The 25630-nt window shown below is 44.1% G+C and overlaps 1 protein-coding gene across 1 annotated transcript in view; it reads left to right on the plus strand.

The window, feature by feature from the left end:
- The window catches only part of LOC129704788 (uncharacterized), a 29104-nt gene extending 4268 nt beyond the window's left edge, over nt 1-24836 (plus strand). The window contains exons 2-6 of the mRNA XM_055648134.1: nt 1276-1406; nt 8245-8372; nt 18152-18211; nt 21355-21544; nt 24226-24836. Of these exons, the coding sequence (XP_055504109.1) occupies nt 1276-1406; nt 8245-8372; nt 18152-18211; nt 21355-21544; nt 24226-24336 (620 nt within the window). The 3' untranslated portion in view covers nt 24337-24836. The remainder of the gene's footprint in view (nt 1-1275; nt 1407-8244; nt 8373-18151; nt 18212-21354; nt 21545-24225) is intronic.
- Nucleotides 24837-25630: the final 794 nt, after the last annotated feature.

The raw sequence follows: 25630 nt of genomic DNA on the forward strand, positions 1-25630 counted from the left end.
ACAGTTTTACATCCACTCACTACAAAAGAGGGACAATTTTACAGATGCAAATTGACCTATAAGACTTTGGGATGTCAGTGGAAACCAGAGCACGCGGAGGAAACCCACATGGTCACAGGGAGAACGTGCAGACTCCACACAGAAAGCACCCAAGGTCAGGATCAAACACAAGTCTCTAGTGCCATGAGGCAGCAACTCTATCAGCTGTGCCACTGTTCCATCCACGTTAATGTTAATTAAGTAAGTGTTAATGACTGCCCCTTAATAGAATCATAGAATTTCCAGCACAGAAACAGGCTCTTCAGCCCAACATGCCCATGTCCAGTCCAACATGTCCATGAGGCCTTCATGAGCTAGTACGATGTGCTTGCATTTGGCTCGTACCACTCTAAACCCTTCTATACATGTACCTGTCTTAATGTCTTTTAAATGTTGTCAATGCTCTTTGGTCTGCCTAAAACTTATTGCTCTCCCAGCACAGCAAGATGTCCATAAGGGAATGCTCCCAACTGGCCCATTCCTGACTGCAGGAGCACATGCTGAGGGACTAGCTGAAGCTTTGTGCAGCCCAAGGCCGGCTCTGAGGGAGGAGGACCACAGTCTAGGGTCTTTCCGCTGCTGAACATTGAGGGGCAGAGTCTGGTGGAGACACCCCTCAAACATGGGAAGGGATATCACCACAGGGGGGAGGGGTCACATGATGAGCAAAGATGTTTTTTGTTCAAAGATAGGTGCGAGCACTACTGAGTATAACATTAATGATGTACGGACACTGAGAATGTTTGAAGAGGTTTGGCAGAGTTTTTGTTTTGTTTATTTAGTTTAGTCCGAATGAAGTTTATTTTTGGAAAAAAAAGTATTTAAAATGATGTAATTGCACCAGTGGTCTAGTGGCGCAGCGGTAGAGTTGTAGCCTTACAGCGCCAGAGACCCGGGTTTGATCCTGACTATGGGTGCTGTCTGTATGGAGTTTGCACGTTCTCCCTGCGACCATGTGGATTTTCTCCCCGTGCTCTGGTTTCCTCCCACATACTAAAGAGGTGCAGGTTTGTAGGTTAATTGCCTTCTGTAAATTGTCCCTAGCGTGTAGGTTAGAACTAGTGTATGGGTGATTGGTGGTCGGTGCAGATTGATGGGCCGAAGGGCCTGTTTCCACGCTGTATCTCTAAAGAAAAGCAGCCATCATGGTTCTGGGTGGCTATCAGCTGACTGGGTGGGTTGCTGGTGTGGTCAGCATGGGCAAGTTTTGATTCGACTCTTGTTTGGCTTCCACAGACCGGATGTCTTTGCCATGCACGCCGCTGGCCGGCAGCGGGAGGATCGGTGTCTCTCGGAGAAGCTTCACCGGGACACCACTCTACCTTCCTAAAGTCAGCCAGGCTTGCATCCCTCTCTCCGTCAATCAGGTGAGCATTTTATCAGCGGCCTGCAATGTTAGGAAAGCAATCACAGCTTCAAGTAGATCTGTCCATTACAGCTTAGACACAAAAAGCTGCAGTAACTCTACGACACAGGCAGCATCTCTGGAGAGAAAGAATGGGTGACGTTCACACTGAAGAAGGGTCTCGACCCGAAACGTCACCTATCCCTTCCCTCCAGAGATGCTGCCTGTCCCGCTGAGTTAATCCAGCTTTTTGTGTCTACCTTCGGTTTAAACCAGCGGCTGCAATCCCTTCCTACACTGTTCACTACAGCTTAGTGGTTGTTATGGTAACACCAGGTTGTTACGGTTGCCTCGTGCACTACTTTGTAGCTTTCATTAGACCCAGCTCAGCTCTTTAGCTGATGGATCATTCTGGGAGCCAATTGCAAGTGATGCAAGAAATTTGTCTTTCCTCATGTATAGAACACCTCAAAGTTTTGCCAGACAAAAGGTGCTGGAGTAACTCAGCAGGTCAGGCAGCATCTGGAGGGAAAGGATAGGGGACGTTACGGATCGCCATCCTCTTTGTCTGGTGTAAACCAGCATCTGCAGTTCCTTCCTTTTATACTTTATTTTGTATTTGTTCCTGGGATTTGGGAAATGCAGGCAATGCCAGCACGTGTAGAGTCTAACAGCATGGAAAACAGATACTCAGGTCCAATCTGTCCATGCTGACTACAATGCCCAAGCTAGTTCTATTTGCCCACATTTGGCCCATCCACCAAAATCTCTCCTGGCCAAATGTCTTTTAAATGATGTTATAGTACCTGCCTCAACTGCCTCCTCTGGCAGCTCGTTCCGAATTTATATTACTTATAATTATAATTTATAATTTCTGAAAATTATAACTACTCTTAATTCACACATGCACTGACTTCACAGCCCAACACCCGGACTTCCATCTATTATATCCACGTAATGAAATTTGGAACTGTAATGTGTATTGTAACTGTAATTTTTAACATTTTTTAAAAACATTTTTAATATTTAATATAATCTTTAAACATCTCCTTCACCATTTTGCCTTTATAGATATGTATATAGCGCCGCAGAATTGTGCACCTATCCCCCCCCCCTCCCTTTTGTTTTTGTTTTCTGTTTCTTGTTTTTTGTACTAAATTATATGTATGCACTGAGTACGAGCTGCTTTTAATTTCATTGTACATGTATAGTGACAATAAATGGCATTTCTATCTATCTCGTTCCATACACCCACCACAGTGCATTGTCTGTCCTGAACTGTCTATTGTTTCTCCCTATCCTGAACCAAAGGAGGCAGTTAAGGGCCACCCAGACCTGTGGCTCAGTAGTCACACATGAGCCTGACTGAGTAAGATGGGACATTTTCTTCCCTAAAGTTCATTACTAAACTAGATGGTCAGGGTAACGTATGATGAGTATTTGATGGATCTGGGACTGCGCTCGCTGGAGTTTAGAAGGACGAGGGAAATCTCATTGAAACATACCGAATTGTGAAAGGCCTGGATAGAGTGGACGTGGAGAGGATGTTTCCACTAGTGGGAGAGTCTAGGACCAGAAGGCACAGCTTCAGAATAAAACGCCATACCCTTCAGAAAGGAGATGAGGAGGGATTTCTTTAGCCAGAGGATGGTGAATCTGTGGAATTCATTGCCACGGACAGCTGTGGAGACAAGTCGATGGGGATTTTTAAAGCAGAAGTTGACAGGTTGCTGATTAGTACAGGTGTCAGAAGTTACAGGGAGAAAGCAAGAGAGTGGAGTTGAGAGGGAAAGATAGATCAGCCATGATTGAATGGTGGAGTAGACTTGATGGGTTGAATGGCCTAATGCTATTCCTATGACCTATGACCTTACAAACCTTTCTCCTGTGGATTAATTGAAATTAAAATATAAACAGTTTCTTGCCTCCTAGAAATTACCTGGCACAAAGGCTTGTATTAAATGAAGTGGTGATTATTGCAATGTTGAAGTATGATGTAGCAACGTGGAATCTGTTAGTGGTGAGAACATGGGTGCTTGGAATGGAGGAGACTACAGAGGCAATCCCCACACCCTTACACAACAGTGATAAAAACACATTGGCTACAAGTATATTCAAATATATATAAGTTGAGTTTGAGTAGGAAGGAACTGGTTTATACCGAAAATGGACACAAAATGCTTCAGTAACTCAGCGGGACAGGCAGCATCTCTGGATAGAAGGAATGGGTGACATTTCGGGTCTGAAGAACAGTCTTGAACCGAAATGTCACCCATTCCTTCCAACCAGAGATGCTGCCTGTCCTGCTGAGTTATACCAGCATTTTGTGTCTGTAATTTAAGTTTGAGATTAGTTTAGTTTATTGTACAGTGAAAAGCTTTTGTTGCGTTCTAACCAGTCAGCGGAAAATGAGAACCAAAGGAAATATCCCTTGGGATAATCGAACTTCCAGCCAAGTAACTTCAAACCAAGCCAATTAGACTGGAAAGTGTCTCAATATTTAGTTCAAGCCAATATTTTATCTATTAAATATGAGCAATGGATCTTAAAGGTTGAGGTTGGGAATTACATGGAGACCAGCTCCCACTTATATCTCCATTCTGTCATCTTCAGGATAGTGGGAGATGAATGAGATCATTTTATTCAGGAATTGCAATATTACTGAAGAAGAAATAAAATGAGACTGAAGAAGGGTCTCGACCCAAAACATCACCCATTCCTTCTCTCCAGAGAAGCTGACTGTCCCGCTGAGTTACTCCAGCATTTGTGTCTATCTTTCATTTAAACCAGCATCTGCAGTACTTTCCTACACAATAAATAAAATGATTTGGCTGAGGCGTTTTCCAATGAGGCAATGATAAGTGATTATGATCTGGTTAAAGCATGGACTACATTCAAGAAATGTAATGAAACCACTGTAAAAATTATAGCTCGCAGAGTGTCAGGGCGTCCTGTATCAAAGGGATTTTTTTTTTTTGCTTTGCCAAGTTTTATGTTTAGTCTGTGTTTGTTACAAGATCTTTTAAATGCTGCCGTCTTGCAGATGAAAAAGAAATCATCTTACAGAAACTCACGGAGACAAAGCAATTTGGGCAGCAACTGTGGAGGGAGAAATAGAATTAATGCTTCAGGCCAATAACGTTTTATTAGAATAGAAAAGGCTGGAAAACAAACAATTTTTAAATTGCAAAGAATGGGGAGAGGTGGGGAGAACTAGAGTGAAGAGTGGTTGATTTTTATATGAACTGACTTACTTGCAGCAGCTTAACATGCTTGTAAATGTATAGGAAGGAACTACAGATGCTGGTTTACACCCAAGATAGTCACAAAATGCTGGAAGGATCCCGACCTGAAACGTCACCCATTTCTTCTCTTCAGAGATGCTGCCTGTCCCGCTGAGTTACTCCAGCATGTTGTGTCTATCTTCTTTGCTCGTAAATGTAACCTTACTCAGATAAATATAATAATAAAAAATATTAAATAAATTAATAACCATAATACTGTACTCACACATAAAAAAACAAATTCTGTAATACAACCAAAGACACAGTCCATAAAAGTTCATCCGTTAGTGAGTTTGGTGTGGTGTGGTGTTGAAGAGCTCGGTGTTTGTTGGGCCGAAGCTATTCTTGTGCCTGGTGATCACAATTCCTGGTCTCTCGGACCTTCTTCCTGGCGGTAGAAGTGAGATGAAAGCCGGGCCATTTTGATCAAAGGGAAATCCCAGAAGCCCAGATGGTTCCAGGACCGTCAAACCCCGAGGTCACATACAGCGGGACCTTCATCTCCTCCGGCCCTGAAGTTGGACCCTTGCTGTTGAGAACCCACTGTGGCTCCTGTCACCGCATTGCACCGAGGCATGGAAGTGACCCAGTTCAGCACATAACACACCCTAACTTCAAGTCCTGAGCGAGAGGCCTGGGTGAGGGACTAATGCTGAAAAACAGAAAGATTTTCATTTCAACGGGATGGTTTAGAAGAGGCAAAATAAACTGGAGGCAACAGCTCCAGAAGAGGTGCAACGACAGAGAAGCCTGGGTGAGTGCCTGTGAATTGGGGCCAAAATGGCAGGCGAGATTGTTACAGTTTATAATAAATCAGATTTCCATCAGGAAACCACGACGGATCTTTATAACATCAATGTGGCCACAAATGGAGTAATTGTACCCAATTCTGGATGCTGTACATTATGAATGGGGTAGAAAGTTCAGAGAAGGTGCAGAGGAGATTTGTTAAAATGACTGACGGGTCGGGGGGTGGGGGTGGGGGGGTGACATTTATTGTGTGGGAAGCACTTTTCAAATCTGGAGTTATTCTTCTTGGAACAGAGGAGGTTGCCCAGAGACCTGACAGAGATATGGAGATTAGAGTCGTGAACTAGGGGACATGTGATGAAAGTGCATGACAAAAATCACTGCTGTTTGGAAAGTGTGCAGAAAGGAACTGCTGGTTTACACCGAAGATAGACACAACGTGCTGGAGTAACTCAGCGGGTCGGACAACATCTCTGGGGAAAGGATGAGTGGTGTTTCGGGTCGAGACCCTTCTTCAGACTCAAGGGAGAGGGTGTTGGGAATGGGAATTCGTACACTGCATGCACTGCAAGGGAATTTAGTTGCAGTTTAGTTCTAAAGTGAAATCTTTGAAGAGGCTTTAAGGGGGAGGGGGGTTGGAGGGGGCAAGGGAGTGAGACAAACCGTCTTACATAGAACCTGTAAGATTTCTTACAACACCGCCCTTCCCTGTTTCCCACCCAGATTCCCACTATCCCGTCCCCCTTTCCCTTTCCCCCGTCCCCTTCCATCCGCATTCATTCCTCCAGCTTCACATTTCACTCATCTTCTCTTCTTTTCCAACAACCTTTTGTATTATTTTCCTCTCTGGCCTTTGTCCGCCACTTTGCCAATCAACCGCTCCCCTCCGCCCTTACCTGGATCCACCTATCACTTGCCAAGCTATGTCCTGACCCCACCTCTTTTCAAGATTTCTACACCTACTTCAATCACTTAGGGTGGCATGGTGGCGCGGCAATAGAGTTGCTGTGTTACAGCGCCATAGACCTAGGTTCGATCCTGACGATGGCTGCTGTCTGTATGGACTTGGTACGTTCTCCCTGTGATCTGCGTGGGTTTTCCCCGGGTGCTCGGGTTTCCTCCCACACTCCAAAGAAGTGCAGGTTTGTGGGTTAATTGGCTTTGGTAACTTAGAGTGTAGGATAGTGTTACTGTACAGGGATCACTGGTCGGGGCAGACTCAGTGGGCTGAAGGGCCTGTTTCTGCGCTGTATCTCTAAACTAAACTAAACTAGGTACGAACCAAAGCATCGCCTTCCCATGTATTCGGGAGATTTTCCAGCATCTGCAGTTCCTTCTTTAACAATACTCTAAATGTTATTTTTGAAATACTTACAAAATTATTCAAGACAAGAATGGAACCTAATACTGAAATGATTATATTTGGTGTAATGGAAGATGGGAATAAATTGAACACATCTCAAAATCTATTCCTTAACTATGGTTTAATAATAGCAAAAAAATTAATACTTAAATTTTGGAAGGGTACATCAATACCAACGCTTAAAATGTGGATTGCAAGTATGTTGGACACCGCTCATCTTGAGGAAATGCGATTCCTCCTAATGGATAAATCAGACCAATTCATAACGAGTTGGTCTCCATTCGTCGTTTTTTTGGAATCATATGGTGCAACACAATTGTAAAAAATAACTGTTTCAGGACTGGACGAGGGTTGGTCAAGATTATCAATAATGATCTCCTTTTCTTTTCACTATTTTCTCTCTCAACTTTCTTCATTTACCCGTTTTCTTTCTTCACACACTATATATTTCATATCTTTCTATCCTTTACTATCTAACTTCTTTTTCTTATTCTCATCTTTTTTCAATGTAACAAAAAAAAAAAAAAGAAGTTGTACATAAAATGTATTATGAAAATATATATTAGGTGCTTACTTCTAATAAAATAAAATATTAAAAAAAAACAATACTCTAAATGTGGCCTCGCCAGTGCCGTGTACAACTGTAACATGACCTCCTAACTTCAATACTCAGTACTCTGACTGAAGAAGGCTGAAAGCTTTTTTGATCTCTCTGTGATGCCAGCATCTTTGGGGAGACATTATCATTTGTTTCTCCTGCTCTTTTAAATAGATGTTTCTGTTGTTAATAGAGTCAATGAGTCATCCTGTGCAAAAACCAGCCCCACATGCCCATGTCAATCTTCAAACAGCTATCTATACTAATCCCATTTCCAACACCACTATTGGGAGAGTCTAGGACTGGAGGGCACAGCCTCAGAATAAAAGGATGCACCTTTAGAAAGGGGATGAGGAGGAATTTCTTTATTCAGAGGGCGGTGGATCTGTCGAATCCATTGCCACTGTGGTGGCCAAGCCAATAGAGATTTTAAGGCAGAGATTGACAGATTCTCGATTAATACAGGTTTCAGAGGTTATGAGGAGAAGGCAGGAGAATGGGGTTGAGAGGGAAAGATAGCTCAAGCATGATTGAATGGTGGAGTTGTTTTGGTGAACCAAATGGCCTAATTCTGCTCCTAGAACTACGAACTTATGAAGTCTGTAGCCTTCTATGCATTGACAATTAGAATGCTTGTTTGGACACTTTGTAAATGTGGGTGTGTATCTGCCCCCACCACCCATAGACAGCGTATCTCACCTCTTACCCCATGGCCTAAACCTACACCCTTGACCCTTGGATACCTATGCTACTGGGAAACGTTACCTACTTCCTACACTATCTGTGCTAAGACATTGGTTTGAGATGATGTGGCTGGGATGTCCGAGCATGGGACTGATGGTGAGTTCTTTTTTGTCGTCAACAGCATGGTCCACGTATCAATCCTCTCCACCCACCCGGGGTGAAAAGACGCACCGTCAGCCTAGAAACCTTTGCCGCTCACCACCATAATCAACAGCGGGCTCTAGTGATGCGGCAGAAAGAGTATAACAGGTAGGCACCAAAACCACAATGTTTGTACTGTAGTTACCTCCTGTAATATTCATGAGGCTTTTGACAGTGTTCCACAACAGAATTTAATGGTGTAACACAGGATTAGCCGAAGGCATTTTAAAGTTTCATCATCTCTGGCTTCAAAGAAGCTATGCCAGGCCTTAGTGTCCTAATAGATATTAACGATAGAAATTCAAACATTCCAAGTTTGAAACAACCTGCAAGTTTGAATAACACTAAAGCAAATAAAGCTGAACCTTGGGAAGAATTGCAGCTTAAAATTCACTACCGGTCCATCACCGATTTTCTGGCAACTGATGGTTTGTCCCCCCCCAATCTCCCAATCCCCCTCTCCCCCTCCTGGAAGTCACCCCAAAAACATGGTCCCTGGGTCGGGAGAGTCGACCGATCTCGACCTCATCGGGACTTCTGCGGCCGATCAGATGGTTGAATTTTCCCCCTGTGGCCAGTGCTCTGGAACTCCTGCCCGGCTGGAGTCAGCAGATCCATTCCCATAGCCCACTTCCACAGCCAACTCTGCAGGCCGTTATCTCTGGCCCCCCAAGGCAGTGACCATTGTTGGTCCGGCAAAATGGATAATCCAGCAAGGCTCTGGAACCAAGGGTGCCGGAAAATAGGTGTTGGGCCTGTATTTGTCAAATAATGGATATACATTTAATATGTTCATTTGGGTGTTACTTCACCTCTTTTCCTATATTGGTGGCACTAACATATTCATGCTGAATATGTGAAAGGGCAGGCAGACAGATATCAAGTGGATGTGTTGAGCTGTTCGCTGACAAAATTATTTTAGACTGCAGGGATACAGAAACAGGTGTAATTCAGATACAACAAGAACCTGATAGATAATGGCTTCATAATTCAACAGGTTGGCCAGCAAAACTTATTGAACTCGTGGCACCGAGGCACAGCGGTAGAGTTGCTGCCTTAGTCCGCCAGAGACCCGGGTTCGGTCCTGACTCTGGGTGCTGTCTGCATGGAGTTTGCACGATCTCCCTGTGACCGCATGGGTTTTCTCGAGATGCTCAGCTTTCCCTCCATAATCTGAAAACGTGCAGGTTGGTAGGTAAATTGGCTTCTGTAAATTGCCCCTGGTGTGTAGGATAGAACTAGAGTACGGGTGATCGCTGGTCAGCATGCACTAGGTGGGCCGAAAGGCCTGCTTCCACACTGTATCTTTAACTAAACATGGGTTGCAACTATTTCTCCTGCTCCAACCATGCCCTGGTTCCATAATCCATGGCAGGGCACCTCATGCCCGAGTAACCTTGTTGTGGCACTTCTAGTGAACCTCCAGCCCTTGAATCGGATGCTCAAACACCCCAAATCCAGATGAAAGGTCTCGACCCAAAACATCACTTAGCCATTTCCCTCCACAGATGCGGCCTGACCTGCTGAGTTCCCCCGGCAGTTAGTTTTTTTGAGACTGAGTTATTACTCCACTCTGCAGGGGATTGTCCAGATTCCTGCACATTGACCCCGGACTTCAATATCCAGATGCTTTTCCCAAAACACCCTGGTGTTCTACAAGAGGTCCACATCACTTGGCTTTAGATGCCCTTCCAGAGAAAATAATTATTTCACCTGCTCAACATGCTGGGGGCACGTGAAAGTCAGGTACAAATGCAGACCAGGCTGCGTCGAAAGGAACCGCAGATGCTGGTAAATACCGAAGATAGACACAAAGTGCTGGAGTAACTCAGCGGGTCAGGCAGCATTTCTAGAGAAAAAGGATGGGTGACGTTTCAGGTCATGATCCTTCTCCCGTCTGTCGAAGGGTCCCGACCTGAAACATCACCCATCCTTTTACTCTAGAGATGGTGCCTGACCCGCTGAGTTACTCCAGCACTCTGTGTCCATTTGCGGCACAAGACTGCTGGTTTAGGGACCACTTCCTGCCCGCCTGTGGTTTTGTAAGATAAATGCCATTCCTTGTAACTTAATGAAGAAAGTTTGAGGAATGACAATGGCACAGCTCCAGTGGAATTTCATTGCCAGAGTTTTGTTTTAAGCATGGGATTATAGTGAATAGTCTTGTTAAACTATCAGCAGCAAATTGTTTTGGTGTGGCATCTTTCACATAGAGAAATCTGAAAAGCATTCAGAACTGTCATTGCCTGTGTTTAATGACTGGAATTATGAAATACTGAGCAGACTTAAACTTATTGGGGTTACTGGATCATTGAGAAGAGTTAAATGAAAAGGCAGTAAATTGCATGAGCAACATTGAAAAGTGTTATTGCTTGTAAAAGAAAATGACACCCACCATATTTGAAACGAGAGGAATCAACTATTTGCCAGGACAATTCTGAGGTTCTGTTGCAATGTCTTTAACTTGAGACGATATGTAACATCATTTAATGAATCTCCAGGCTACATACAGTATGTTGCTTGGTTACAGTTGCTGTGAAAAGAGGTTTAGAATGTCAACTGTCAACATGATCTTTTATTAGCTTCCAGCACTGTTTAACAAAGAACTTTCCTGCATGGGACATGTGTGGCAAAGTAAACCTAATGACAAACTAACTTCCATTTCTTCAAACCCTGGCACTAGTCACACAACACACCAAGCAACCACTGGCCACGTGCAGTCGGTAGGTAATGCATCTGCATTCTCATGACCAAGATACCGACCTCATCCCATTCCTTGCTTGGTAGTATTAGTAGAAGTGACTAGGGCAGGAGGGGCTGCCGTGAGGGAGGGGAGAACAACAATGAACACTGGAGGACCTGGCATGGGGGGGGGGGGGGGCTGGGAGGGGGGGGGGAAGGAGGGGGTGGGGGGGGGGGGGGGGGGGGGGGGGGGGGGGGGGGGAGAACAATGGAAGACTCGGAGCGGAGGGGTACTTTGTAAATTTGTCAGCGCCCTTTATGTGGCGGCTAATTGTATACCTTTAATAGTATAGGAAACAGAGGCTTTTGCCAGCACACTCTACTCCAATCAATAACAACATGAAAAGACATTTGGACAAATATCTTGGGTACGCAGCAAAGAATTCCACTGTGCCTTGTCGCATGTGACAATAAAGTACTCCATTCCATTCCTTACTGAGATGAAATCCCATCTTCATACTGAGCATATCTCCATTCTGTTGTGTGTCTCTACATCAGTGCTAAATTCGATAGACTCGGGCAGCTCAAGACTTGGGACCCAAATCCAATCCATCTTTTGACTACCCAATCGATCTACTCTGTCAAGCTTCATGTTTGGGCGAAGGCTAGGATGAGGTTTAGAAACCCCCAAGAAGCAGATTATTACCGGGCAGGTGCTACTTGGTAAGACTGTTGTTGAAATTGATTTTTTTTTGGGGGGGGGGGCAATAATTCTGTGTATTCCCATTTCTAGTTTTTAAAGCTATGCCTTCATTAACAGTACACAGTTCCCACGTGACTGACAAGAGGAAGAGGGCCACTGGAAGGAGATAGTCACAGGGCATAATAATACCGTGCATGAATAGGAAACAGAGGCTTTTGCCTCCAATAAATAACAACATGAAAAGACATTTGGACAGGTACATGGATAGGAAAGGGTTGGTGGGATAGGGGCCATATGCAGACAAATGGGACTATGTGAGATGGGCATCCTGGTTGGCAAGGGCGAGGTGGGCCTAGGGCCTCATTCTGTGCTGCATGAATCTATGATTGTGACTAATCCTGCCCAAGTTTGGTTGGAGAGTTACTCAGAGCATGCTCTGATATGATATAATTCTCTAATGCAGCATCATTACAACTCTGCATTCCCAATGGCAGAAAAGATGCAGAGTTTGCCAACATTTTGCCACAAGGTAAACAACGTCACAGATTTATGCCTTGGTTTATTGCCAAGTGCGATAAATCAAAAGTTACTAGCAGTTAACCATTATATTTTCGATCTGGCCAATTATACTTACTATCTTCAGCTGTCCCAGTATCATTCATTTGCCCTTCAACCTCAGTTTATCAAGAAAAATGGTCTCCGTCACATTTAGTCTTATTCCCGCAAGAGCCAAGAATTTTCAGGGAGTTGTGGATGCGGCCTAGTGCATCACGCCGACCTGTTCCCCTTCCATCGACTCCTCTACACTTCACGCTGCCTCGGCAAGGCCACCAGCATAATCAAGGACCAGTCTCACCCCCATCACTCCCTCTTCTCCCCTCTTCCATCAGGCAAGAGGTACAGCAGTTTGAAAAGGACTTTCACCTCCCGGCTATTATCAGGCAACTGAACCACCCACTCACCAACCAGAGAGTAGTCCTGATCTCCCATCTACCTCATTGGAGACCTTCAAACTTTCTCTTGCTTGTTATAAACGTTATACCCTTTATCCTGTATCTGTACAATGTGGACTGCTCGATTGTAATCATGTATAGGCTTTTTGCTGACTGGATACCATGGAACAAAAAAGCTTTTCACTGCACCTTGGTACACTACACATTAATAAACTAAACTAAAACAACATTTGGTAGCCTAGATACAGATTTAAATGTGCTACCTTGGTGGTTTGTACTGTCAGGGCAAACAGCTGAGCAATAACCTTTATATTTGAAATACGTTTCTGATGCCTATTTATGGTAAGTACAAACACACTATTAAAACTACAAGGGCGTATAATTTTGTTAATGATTTGCACATTGCAATTGAATGTGAAAAACACATAAGAATTAAGACTTGGACATTAAGGATACATTCTGATTGATATGTCAGGCTGAAGAAATTACAGGCAAAATTGAAAGAAATGCAAAGAATATTATATCATGTGAAGACCCAAGTGTTTTCTTATAGTACTGACTGCGTAAAACAATAAAGAGAAGATCAACGTTAAGTAGACTCTTTATATGGGCAGAGGTGCCCTCTAGAGGTGCTTTACTTATCCTGCAGTTATGTCAAGAAATTAGCTAGATTTGCAGTGTTGAATTTTTTCTATAGTTTAGTCTTTTGACATTCTGATTTGGTTGGTGAGATTCCCGCTCCTCCAAGCGGTGAGCTGCATATGGAGGTTAGTATTTTATCGGGATGCATCACCACATGGTTTGGGAACAGCTCCATCAAAAGACCGCAAGAAATTGCAGAGAATTGTGGACAGAGCCCAGACCGTCACACTAAACCAACTTCCCTTCCATTGACTCTGTTCACACCTCTCCCTGACTCGGCAAGGCCAGCAGCATAATCAAGGACAAGTTGCACCCTGGCCACTCTCTCTTCTCCCCTCTCCCATCGGGCAAAAGGTGTAGAAGTGTAAAAACGCACACCTCCACATTCAGGGACAGTTTCTTCCCAGCTGTTATCAGGCAACTGAACCATCCTACCACAACCAGACTGCTGAGCTACTATCTACCTCATTGGACACCCTCAGACTATCTTTGATCGGACTTTACTGGACTTTATCTTGCACTAAACGTTATTCACATTATTCCCTTTATCATGTACACTGTGAATGGCTGGATTGTAATCGTGTATTGTCTTTCCGCTGACTGGTTAGCATGCAACAAAAGCTTTTCACTGTACCTTGGTACACGTGACAGTAAACTAAACTAAACTAAACAAAATGAAGCTAAAGTTTCTCCATAGGCAGCAAGTTTAAAACATTTTAAGAACTTGATGAGCTATAGAGTCTTACAACATGGAAACAGGGCCTTTAGCCCAACTTGTCCATACTGACCACGATGCCCCATCTAAGCTAGAACCATTTGCCCCTGTTTGGTTCCTATCCCTCTAAACCTTTCCTGTCCATGTACCTGACCAAATGCTTTTTAGATGTTGTTATAGTACCTGCTTCAACTGCTTCCTCTGACAGCTCGTTCCGTATACCCATCTCCCATTGTAACACTTAGAGTGCTGGGATTTTCCTATGAAAAGCTAGTATGGACTCACTGGATTGAATGGACTCTTTGTGAGGTGTGATATTTCTACCTTTCCATGTTGCTGATGAACTGTTGTGGAGCTTCCACAATGGTATTTGGTCGGTGAGTCCAGGATCTGAATCAAGCATGATTTATATTTCATAATCATAAAAATCATAATCATACTTTATTAGCCAAGTGTGTTTTGCAACATACGAGGAATTTGATTTGCCATACAGTCATACCAATAAAAAGCAACAAGACACACAAAATACATTTTAACATAAACATCCACCACAGTGACTCCTCCACATTCCTCACTGTGATGGAAGGTGAAAATAAAATTCAATCTCTTCCCTTCTTTGCTCTCCCGTGGTCGGGGGCCTCGAGCCTTCCGTTGACGGGACGATCTTGGCTCCCGTAGCCGGCAGTCGGGCCTTCCGCTTCGGGGCGATCAAGCTCCCACACCGGGGGGGTCTCAGCTCCCCCGCGCCGGCCGATCTGACCTCGGGCCGGGGCTGGTCAAAACCTTCTGTGTCGTTTGGAGCTTCCCGACATCGGTCTCTACTTGAAACTGCGAGCTCCTTGATGGTGAAATCCACAGGCCGCGTTTGGAGCGTTGATCCCAGGCAAGGGATCGGCTCCGATGGCAAGTCCACGACCCGGCGGTGGGGCTCAAAGTCAGTCTCGAGCAAGGCCACCAGCTCCATGATGTTAGGCCGCAGAGTGACCGGAGATACGATCCATATAACCATATAACAATTACAGCACGGAAACAGGCCATCTCGGCCCTACAAGTCCGTGCCGAACCGGAAACCAATCGCATCTCCAGCAAGGTAAGAGATTGAAAAAAGTTTCTCCTGACTACCAGCTTAACCCCCCACATAAAATAAACCAAAGAACATTAACACAAACTTTTAAAACGCACTAAAAATAACAAAAAAAAGACGAAAAGACAGACAGACTGGTCACGAGGCTGCCATCGCTGACGGCGCCACCCGGTGGTTTGGAGGTGGTTTGGATATTTACAGTTCAAGTTGCTCTTTGACTTGAAGCGGTGATGATGTTCCCATGATGTTGCTACTCTTGTCTTTGTGAAAGTTTCTGTGTGTCTATCAAAGAGCAAGTTTAGAGATACAGCATGGAAACAGGCCCTTCGGCCCACCGTGTCCATGCCGACCAATGATCACCCCTACACTAGTTCTATCCTACACTTGTGGGACAATTTACAGAAGCCAATTAACCTTTGGACCTGTATGTCTTTGGGGTGTTAGTGGAAACTGGAGCACCCAGAGAAAACCCACGTGATCACAAGGCAAATGTGCAAATTCCATACAGACAGCACCCGTAGTCAGGATTGAACTGGGGTCTCTGGCTCTGTAAGGCAGCAATTCTACCGCTGTGCCACCGTGCCGCGTTTAATAGGTTTTTACAGCACATCCTCTGGGTAAATTTATATTCAATGGTCACAGACTTGGACATTACCTTCAGTGCCAATGTTGGAGGTAGTATTAAAGATTGTGAATGTGTTACAGTTTTGCCCACCATGAGAGTGGTCAATATTCCTCTGGCTACGCCAGGACACACACTGGCTTAAACCCACTTGTGTCTTTTCCAGCATCCACCCGGATCCCAACAGGCTGCATTGAGAGATTTTGCACTGTTTCTGCACACTTTGGGTCAGTTGTGACACACAGGAGGAGTCATGGCTGTGTCACTTGTGCTGAGGCTTGAGGGAAAGAGTCAGCAGTCTCTGGCCTAACTTCTTCAGACTGCCTTGTCTATAGCATTAGTGTGCTACTGTTGATGAAGTCAGCCCACCACAGACGACTTCCATGATTGTGGTGATGATTGATACAAGGCCGATAGATACTTTCTTAATGTGTAGGAAAGAACAGCAGATGCTGCATTACACTGAAGATAGACTCAAAATATTGGAGTAACTCAACAGGACAAGCAGCATCTCTGGATAGAAAGAATTGGTGACGTTTCGGTTCGAGACCCTTCTTCTGGTCTTTAGGTCTGAAGAAGGGTCTCAACCTGAAATGTCACCCATTCCTTCCATCCAGAGATGCTGCCTGTTATGCTGAATAATGCCCCTGTCCCAGTTAGGAAACCTATACGGAAACCTCTGGAGACTTTGCGCCCCACCCAAGGTTTCCGTGCAGTTCCCGGAGGTTGCAGGTGGTTGCCGTGAGGTTGCAGGTAGTGGAAGCAGGTAGGGAGACTGACAAAAACCTCCGGGAACCCCACGGAAACCTTGGGTGGGGCGCAAAGTCTCCAGAGGTTTCCAAAGTCTCTCAGGTTTCCTAAGTGGGACAGGGGCAATAACTCCAGCATTTTGTGTCTATCTTCAGAGGCTTCTTTATCTCTTTTTTATCCAACTCAGGTGATTAGGTGATAGTTGGTGAGGTTAAATCTATCCTATATTTTGTAATAAAGCTTATGTGTTAGGAATCACACAGCCTTTACAATGTCATGTTGTACTGGATCATATTGGCTGGTTCTGCACACATATCTCTAGCGTTCTAACAAAGTGTGATACTCAGTGAAGGTAGAAGATTTTCCAGCATCTGCAGTTCCTTCTTAAACGTGATACACAGTGAGTTTGGCAGCATTTTGGAGAGAGAAACAAAGGTCATATTTCAGGCCAATGACACTTCATCCAAAGGTTATGTGATGAAAGATTTCCAATAAATAATAAAGTAGGGTCCCTACCCAAAATATCGGCCATCCATGTTCTCCAGAGATGCTGCCTGACCAACTGAGTAATTCCAACACTTCATGTTTTGCTTAAGATTCCAGCATCTGCAGTTGTTTGTGTCTCAAACTATAGTTCTGTTTCTCTCCAAACATTACAATTTGGGGGCTAGCACAGTGGCAGTATTGTTGCTGCCTTACAGTGCTAGAGACCCGAGTTTGATCCAGACTACGGGTGTTGTCTGTATGGATTTTGTACACTCTCTCCGTGACCACGTGGTTTGCTCCGGGTGCTCCGGTTTCCTCCCACATTCGAAAGGTGTACAGGTTTGTAGTTGAATTGGCTTTGGAAATTGGAAATTTCCAAAAGTATTGGAAATTGTTCCTAGTGTGTGTGTAGGATAGAGCTAGTGTATGGGGTTTGCTGATCGGCGCGGACCTGGTGGGCTGAAGGGCTTGTTTCCGTGCTGTGTCTCTAAACTAAAATAAATTCAAATCATCACTGACCTGCTGAGTATTTTTTCAGAGTTTTCTGTTTATTACTTCATCTGTGTTTTTTTTTAATTTTCTCCAGTATAATTCGCTGATTTTTGATCGAATATATTGGAACATTTGCTTTGTTCAGCTTCAGAATATTTTCAGCTTCTTCTAAACGATGCATCGAGTGAACTGATTTGACTGGATGCTCGCATTCGGGGTGAAAGGGATCTCAGGAAAGTATATGTAGAAACAAGGAACTGCAGGTGTTGGTTTATACCAAAGATAGACACAAAGTGCTGGAGTAACTCAGGCAGCATCGCTGGAGAAAACGGATGTGTGACGTTTCGGGTAGGGACCCTTCTTTAAACTGATTAGAAAGGTCCCAACCCAAAATATCACCCACCCTTTCTCCCCAGAGATGCTGCCTGCCTGACCCGCTGAGTTACTCCGGCACTTTGCGTCTATCATGAAAGAGTAAGCCAGGTTCCCGCCATAGTAGGACAGTAGAGATTTGTTCCATTTTATTGAATTTGACACAATTTACCCTTGTTTATAAATAGTAGCATTTCTTGAAGAACTTGAAGATGGTCATCGTTTTAACTTAATGGAACCTATATCCCATTATAATTTGTGCACGTTTGCTTGTAGAAAGCTCTTCTATAGTATTGATGAACCATGGTTGATTTAACATGTACATCTGATTTTCTGCAACATTACAGTTCCAACTTGAAGGTGATCAATGTGTTGTTGCCTTGTAGGTATCACCAGGGCTGGCAGCGTCCGTTTTACGGTTCCGTGGCTGAGAAGGAGGAGTATAGGTAAGAGCAGAAAAAGCAGCTTGCAAGATGTTTCTGGGTGAGGTGATGGGCCAGTCGCCTTGGGCCCGCACCTCATTTATGTGTAATTCTTGCAAGTCCCACTTACCTTGTCCCCAGATGTTCTTCATGTCCAGCAAAACCTCACAGATCCGGTCACCCTCACTGCTGCAGCTTTAATGGAGTGGAATAGTTTGTGACTTGTTACTCAATGGTGGGGACTCTGATCCCATCCACAGACCATCATGAAAGATTTCCAGCAGCTCATACTGTGTGAGGCCACTGCTTCTAAATGTCTCACATCATCAGAGACAGTAATAAACAATCAAAGTAATGAAGAAAGAATCTAATTTAAAACCCGAGTTCAACTTATTTAGTTTAGTTGAGTTTAGAGATACAGTGCGGAAACAAGGCCCACTGCCACCGAGTCGGCACCAACCAGCAACCCCCATTACACTAACACTATCCAGCACATGCTAGGCACAATTTACAATTATACCAAGCCAATTAGCTTACAAACCTGGGTTACACAAAAAAGCTGGAGAAACTCAGCGGGTGCAGCAGCATCTATGGAGAGCTGAGTTTCTCCAGCTTTTTTGTGAGCTCCATAGATGCTGCTGCACCCGCTGAGTTTCTCCCACTTTTTTGTGTAACCTTCGATTCTCCAGCATCTGCAGTTCCCTCTTAGCTTACAAACCTGTATGTCTTTGGAGTGTGGGAGGAAACCGAAGCAGGTTACGGGGGGAACATGCATGCAAATATCTGCGGTCAGGATTGAACCCGGGTTTCTGGTGGTGTAAGGCAACAGCTGTGCCGCTAAGGCACCGTGCCATTAAAATAAGAGGAACCTTACCTTAACACTGAAGGTCAGTGATCCCATTTGATGAGTGGTGTTGAGCAAGGTTTATCAACCATGCCTAGTGTAAAGCTGAGGCCACTCCTAGCTCAATATATCATGGATGGTCCTGCAATGAGGTGCCATGGCAGATGAGCTTTAGCATCTACCATATTTCCTTGTTGCAGTACACACACAACTGGAACGAATGCACCAACAAGCACCTGGAAGAGCTGGCTTGTTGCCAGTGAAATCTGGTGAATATCCATGTTACATACTGTAGGTTTATAATGCATGGCTTGGCTGAATCCTCGGTATGTCCTCATTCCTGATATCCCAGATCAAGTAATGTTACAAAGAAACACAAAGTGCCGAAGTAACTCAGCAGGTCAGGCAGCATCCCCAGAGAACATGCGCAGGTGATTCATTGACTCCAAAGCCGTACAGGTTTGCAGGTTAATTGGCTTCGGTAAAATTGTAAATTGTCCCTAGTGTGTAGGGTAGTACGGGGTGATCATTGGTCAGCGCGGACTTGGTGGGGTGAAGGGCCTGTTTCCGCACTGTATCTCTAAAGTCTAAAGTAACATTTTGGGTCGGGGCCTTCATCAGACAAGTAGCGTTACCTTGGCCTAGTGGTAGTATTCTGAGTTTTGTGTCAGAATGTGTGGTCAGCAACTGTCCAAGGACTGAAATGGATCATCTGGGTTTGCTCACTGGAATATGGCAGCTCTGCTCCACTGGAGCCTCGTCTCCCCATTCAGATGGTCGTAAACATTCACACAATGTTACCCGAAGCTGAGGGTGGGGACCTCATTATCCAGCACGTCCCTCAACCATCACAAAACGTAAGAGTTCTCTCGTCCCATTTTACACATATTTTCTGCAATGTTTCCTCACAAAGGGGTGACTCAGCGGTAGAGTTGCTGCCTCACAGCACTTGCAGCGCCAGAGACCCGGGTTCGATCCCGAATCTGGGTGCTGTCTGTATGGAGTTTGTATGTGGGTTTTCTCCGAGATATTCAGTTTCCTCCCATGCGCCAAAAACGTACAGGTTTGTAGGTTTGTAGGCTTAGTATAAGTGTAAATTGTCCCTAGTGTGTGTTAAGTAATGTTAATGTGCAGGGACTCGGTGAGTTGAAGGGCCTGATTTTGCGTTGTATCTCTAAACTAAAGATTAACTAAAGCAACAATAATTATACTAATTCCTGCTTGGTTACTCTAATTTGTAGATGTTTCAGTACAGACACCAAAGCATTTGAAATATGCTCAAATTTGTTTATCTTACATAAAAGGAGGGAATCTATATTGTTTCTATCACGTGCTTTCAAAGAAAGGTCATAAGGTCTTAAGGAATAGTAGAATTAGGCCATTCAGTCCATCAAGTCTAATCTGCCATTCAATCATGGCTGATCTATCTCTCCCTCCTTATCCCATTCTCTTGCCTTCGCCCCATAACCTCTGACACCTATACTAATCAATAATCTATCTATCGCTGCCTTAAAAGTATTCACTGACTTTGCCTTCACAGCCTTCTGTGACAAAGAATTCCATAGATTCACCACCCTCTGACTAAAGAAATTCCTCCTCATCTCCTTCCTAAAAGAATGTCCTTTAATTCTAGGCTGTGACCACTAGTGCTGGACTCTCCCACTAGTGGAAATAACCTCTCCACATCCACTCTATCCAAGCATTTCACTATTCTGTATGTTTCAAATAGGTTCCACTCATTCTTCTAAACTCCAGCGAGTCCAGGCCCAGTGCCGAGAAATGCTCATCATAGGTTAACCCACTCATTCCTGGGATAAAGGGTTAGCACCGTGGTGAGTCCTATAAACCCGTTACCTCGCAGATCCCCACAACATGGGTTTAATCCTGACCTCTCGTGCTATCTGTGTGGAGTTTGCATGTTTTCCCTGCGACCCTTTCTGGGCTTCTTCTGGGTGCTCTGGTTTCCACCCACACGTCACCCTTCTCTGGCAGGTGAATGTTAGACTCGTGGGGGAACTGATGGGAATGCAGGGAGAATAAAGAATGGCATTCGTGTGTGTGTGAAGGTGAGCATGGATATGATGGGCCAAAGAGCCTGTTTCTTTGATGTGTGATTCTCCATTTCTAGGAAAGACTAGATAGTCTCATTATCGAAAGGGTTCACTCTCCAAAATAGCAGATAAGACAAGTTAAATGTGACCTTGAAACTTCTTTTTCCTTCTGGGTGGATGCGTTGGCAAGTGAGAGGTCTGTAATATTCTGTCATGAAACAGACGTTGCCGATGAGCTAATGAAGTCTCTTTCCCAAAATTACGTGTTGAAGGCGCGAGATCAGGCAGCTGCTAAAATGGCAGATGAGCCAACAGTGGGAGGCACAGCGCTACGCCTTGTTCAAGCGCGCCAAAGAGGGAGAGGAAGCACGCGAGGCGGAAAGGCAGGCAATTCTTAAAGACCTCGAAAAGCAAAGCGCGCGCTCTCGTTTTCTTCAAGCCTTTCGCGATGAAAACAAGAAGGTGAGACAGTTTATAAAGTTTTGCCTGTGAACCGTATCTTCAAACATCAATGACATAACTGGACGCTAAACCAACTCGAGTTAAATTAGATGTCAACCATATTTGGTATTTAAGCTACTAATATAGGGGGAGAAACTATTTAAAAAATTGTAATGTGGATGGTTTCTTTTCCATATGTCCTTGTCCTTGTAAAACTAGTAGCAACCTGTCTTCTTGAAGTGCTACAGTTTGCTGAACTACTATCTACCTCATTGGTGACCCTCAGACTATTCCTTGCTCGGAGTTTGCTGGTTTTACCTTGCACCAAATGTTATTCTCTTATCATGTATCTATGCACTGTAAATGTCTTGATTGTATCATGTATGGTCTTTCTTCTGAAACAAAAGCTTTTCATTGTACCTGGGTACACATGACAATAAACTAAACTAAGCTGCATAATGGACTCAATGCATGGATGCTCTGGTTGAGATTTCCAGGATTTTGACCCAGTGATAATGATAAAATCCCAACATATTTCCCAGTTAGAGTGCGCACAAATAGGAGGTGCTAGTGTCTACCAACTACTGCTTTTTATCCTTCTAGATAGTTAAGATGCCAGTCTTGCCTTTGATGCAGAAAATGCCTTTGATTAGCTGTGATCCAGCATTTTATTAAAGTTATGGATTATTGCCACATTACAATAGCAAATGGAGAAACTGAATGTTGTTGGTGGATGCAATAACATGGTTATTTTGTAACTGTACACAAATAGCTTTTGATACTTAATTGGATTGATGGCAAGATGCAGAGGATGATTGTGGAAGGTTGTGTTTAGACTCAAGGCCTGTGATTGATGATGTGCTTCAGGGATCAGTGCCGGGCCCGCTGTGTTTATCATCTCTTTCAAGGAATAGATGAGAATGTTTAAGGCATGGTTAACAATTTTGCAGATGATACAAAAATAGCTGGCATCATCATCAGTGAAGTAGGTTATCAAGAATTACAGTGGATCATAATCAGCTGGGTAAGTGTGCTGAGGGAAAGCAAATGGAGTTTAATTCAGATAAGTGTGACGTTGCAGATTGGGACGTCTAACCAGGGTAAACATTTTCACAGTAAATGGTAGGGGCCTAGGGAATGTTGCAGGACAGAGAGACTAAGGAGTACAAGTACATAGTTCCATGAAAGCAGTGTCATAAGTGGACAGGGTTGTGAATGTGACTTCTGGCACACTGGCTTTCATTAGTAAAGGTAATGTGTACAGAAATTGGGACGTTAAGTTGCAGTTGTACAAGAGGGGCCACACCTGGAGTATTGTGTTCCGTTTTGGTCACGCTACTAGAGAAAAAAATGGCATTAGGCCGGAACGAGTGGAGAAAAAATGTACAAAGACGTTGCCAGGACCAGAGGGACTGAGTGGTAAGGAGCATTTTGGGAGGCAGGGACTGTAGGATGATATTACAGAGTTGTACAGAATCAGAGTTGGCACGGTGGCGCAGCGGTAGAGTTGCTGCCTTTCAGCGCTTAATAAAGAACCAGAGGGCACAGGCTTAGGCCTCGGCAAGGGCAGCAGCATAATCAAGGACGAGTTGCACCCTGTCCACTCCCTCTTCTCCCCTCTCCCATCAGGCAAAAGGTGTAGTAGAAGAGTGAAAACGCACACTTCTAGATTCAGTGGCAGTTTCTTCCCAGCTGTTATCAGGCAACTGAATCATCCTTCCACAACTAGAGAGTGGTCCTGAACTACTATCTACCTCATTGATGACCATCGGACGAACCTTGATCTGACTTTGCTGGCTTTACCTTGCACTAACCGTTATTCCCTTATCATATATCTATACTGTAATTGTCTCGATTGTAATCACGATTTATCTTTCTGTTGACTGGATAGCACACAACAAAAGCTTTTCACTGTACCATGTGACAATAAACTAAACTGAAACTTAAGGTGAGAGAGGAAAGATTTAATAGCAACTTGAGGGGGCAACTTTTTCCACACAGTGGTGCCAGGAGAGGTAGTTGAGGCAGGTACTATAACAAAATGCAACTCCAAGCATATTCCATTTGTAAAGTAGTCCAGACACAGACCCATGAATAGAATCTCACCGGGAACGCGTTTCCAAACCAACAGCATAAATTAAATACATTTCACCTCGTCTTTCTGATGCAACTTCAACTGAAGTCTCTATCCTCAGTCAGATGGATGTTAATAATCTCTTAGATTTAGTTTAGCTTATCGTCTTGTGTACCGAGGTACAGAGAAAAGCTTTCTTGTTGTGTGCTATCCAGTCAGCAGAAAGACAGTACATGATTACAACCAAGATGGCCACAGTGTGCTGATACAGGATAAGGGCATAACGTTTAGTGCAAGACAAAATCCAGTAAAGCAGAATTAAATATAGTCCGAGGGTCTCCAATGAGGTAGATGGTAGGTCAAGACTGCTCTCTAGTTGGCAATAGGATGTTTCAGTTGTAATAACAGCTGGGAAGAGATAAGCTAAAATTACTGAAAGTGATTCCAGTCATTATACTGTTCGAGCTTTGTGGAATATATCCCACCCCCCCACATCACCACCATGACTACTTCTAAAACACTGTGTAAATTAAGTAAACTACTTGTAAATTAACTGTGAAGCACTTTTACTTAGAAATTCTTGGCAATACTGTATAAACTTAGTGTCTTTTTTGTTTATTCCTCTCAGCTGATGGAAATTCAGTGGAAGGAGAAAAGGTTAGCAAAATCCATGGATTCTCTCAGGGAGCGTGAACTGCTGCAGTACAATCCCATCAACTGGAGTGGAACACTAAAATAGAATTGGAATGTTCAGACTATTTACCTTTATGTACACAAGGCTGTTTTGCTTTCTTAATAAAGTCGTTTCTCAATTAATGTTTTGCAATATTTTCATTCAGCGCCAAACTTTTCCCTCAATTCCATCTCCTCTTCTCTTGGAGATACAGCCATAAGGGCACATTGTGCCTCAAAACTTTGCCTGAAAGACATTTGTCTCACAGATTGACACAGGCTATTTCAGTAGGCTCGCCTGCTGTGGGATAAAGCCAATAGCTGTTTTTTAGGTAGAAAGGAGCAGACAATGGATTGCTCAACTCCCCCTATACAACTTCACCGGTCCCAAGACCAATTAGAGTTCTGTTGCCATACCAGATAATTGAGAGATTTAAAAAAAAAGCATTCCAGCAACGAAAATAGAGACAAAATGCTGGAGTAACTCAGCTGGACAGGCAGCATATCTGGAGAGAAGGAATGGTGATGTTTCAGGGCAAGACCCTTCTTCAGACTGCTCGCCCCGAAGCGTCACCCATTCGATGTTAGGGTGAAACTATTACGTTTGTTCCATGTTAATTTCTTAATTCAGAGAGTTAAACACAAAGACCCAAAGACCAGTGCATTCTGAGGGAGGGGGCTACATTATTAGGGACAGGGCACTAAACAGGCAACATCTGGTGGAGGTTAATGAGCCCATGGCACTATTTTGCAGATGAGAATTGTCAGGCACCATCTCTGGACTTGTCCAACCATCTGCCCCCCCCCCCCCCCCCCCCCCCATGTAACTCGCTAGGCTTCGATTTGCCCCTCCTCCTTTCCAGCTTTCTTACCCCCCCAAATCAGTCTGAAGGAGGGACCCGACCCAAAACGTCACCTATCCATGTTCTCCAGCGACACAGACTTTTTTGGCTGTTTGTGGAATCTTGTTATAGACAAACTGGCTGCTAAGTTTCCTACAACATTGATTGTAGTTCAGGACTGCCTTGCTGACCATGGAGTACTGAGAGATAACTAAAAAGCATAGAAACAGGCCCTTTGGACCAACCTGCACATGGTTGTCTAGGTGCCCTGTCTAGGCTAGTTCCATTTGCCCATGTGTGGCCTATATCCCTCCAAACCGTTTCTATCCATGTACTTCGAATGTCTTTTGAATGTTGTTATTGTATCTACCTCACACTACTTTCCCTGGCAGCTCCTTCCATACAGCCATCCCGTGTGAAAAAGTTGCCCTTTATGATCCTACTAACGTCACATGCCTTAACAATGATAGCGTGGTACATTTGAGCCCATGAACATTTGATTGTCCATGAGGAGGTCCA

This window comes from Leucoraja erinacea, chromosome 16 (genome assembly GCF_028641065.1).
Source record: "Leucoraja erinacea ecotype New England chromosome 16, Leri_hhj_1, whole genome shotgun sequence".
NCBI classification, from domain to species: domain Eukaryota; kingdom Metazoa; phylum Chordata; class Chondrichthyes; order Rajiformes; family Rajidae; genus Leucoraja; species Leucoraja erinaceus.